Here is a 661-nt window from a genome sequence, read left to right on the forward strand (position 1 = left end):
GCCGCCCGGCTGGCCCCGCGGAGCGGCCGGGCCAAGGGCCGTCCCGCTCCAGGCCGAGGCCGAGGCCGAAGCCGAACCCGGCGCCGCCGCCGCCCCAGCCCGGCACCTTTGTAGTGGACGCGCAGGTTGCCCTGCGAGAGGCCGATGTAGTTGTACTTGTCCTTGGGGCTCCAGGACCGCGGCAGCGGCGTCTCCTCCTGGTTGACGGCGGGGTAGAGGCGGCGGAGGCGCTGGCTCAGCTCCTGCTCCTCGGGCGGGCACGGCAGCGCCGCGTCCCCCCCGTGCAGGCTCCCCGCGCCCGCATCCGCCATCTTGGATTCGCTTTGTGTCAGCGGGCGGGGAGCGAGGCCCGGCTCCGGCCGCCAGCCAATGGGGTGCGAGCGTGGCCACAATGGGGCCGCGCGGCCCGACGGGAAGCGGAGTCTGCGCCAGTCCCGCCCGCCCGCCTCTCGCCCTCGCTGGGACTGCAGATCCCGAAAGGCTTCGCGCTCGAAGCCCCGCCCCTCCCCTCGGCGCGCTGCACGCCGGGAAACGTGTCCTCCCCTCCGCCCGGCTCTGGGGAGCGCCGCCGGCCGTGGCACTCCCGTTCCCAGCGTGCTCCGCGGCAGCGCGGCGCCCAAGGACCGCCTCGCGCCTGCCGGCGTCCGCCGGCCGCCTCCGC

The 661-nt window shown here is 76.9% G+C and overlaps 1 protein-coding gene across 1 annotated transcript in view; it reads right to left on the reverse strand.

Moving 5' to 3' along the window:
• The window catches only part of RANBP10 (RAN binding protein 10), an 80,264-nt gene extending 79,953 nt beyond the window's left edge, over positions 1-311 (reverse strand). The window contains exon 1 of the mRNA XM_010583443.1: positions 107-311. Within this exon, the coding sequence (XP_010581745.1) occupies positions 107-311 (205 nt within the window). The remainder of the gene's footprint in view (positions 1-106) is intronic.
• Between the last annotated feature and the right edge of the window lie 350 nt (positions 312-661).

The sequence above is a fragment of the Haliaeetus leucocephalus genome, unplaced genomic scaffold (assembly GCF_000737465.1).
Source record: "Haliaeetus leucocephalus isolate CR32 unplaced genomic scaffold, Haliaeetus_leucocephalus-4.0 Scaffold92, whole genome shotgun sequence".
NCBI classification, from domain to species: domain Eukaryota; kingdom Metazoa; phylum Chordata; class Aves; order Accipitriformes; family Accipitridae; genus Haliaeetus; species Haliaeetus leucocephalus.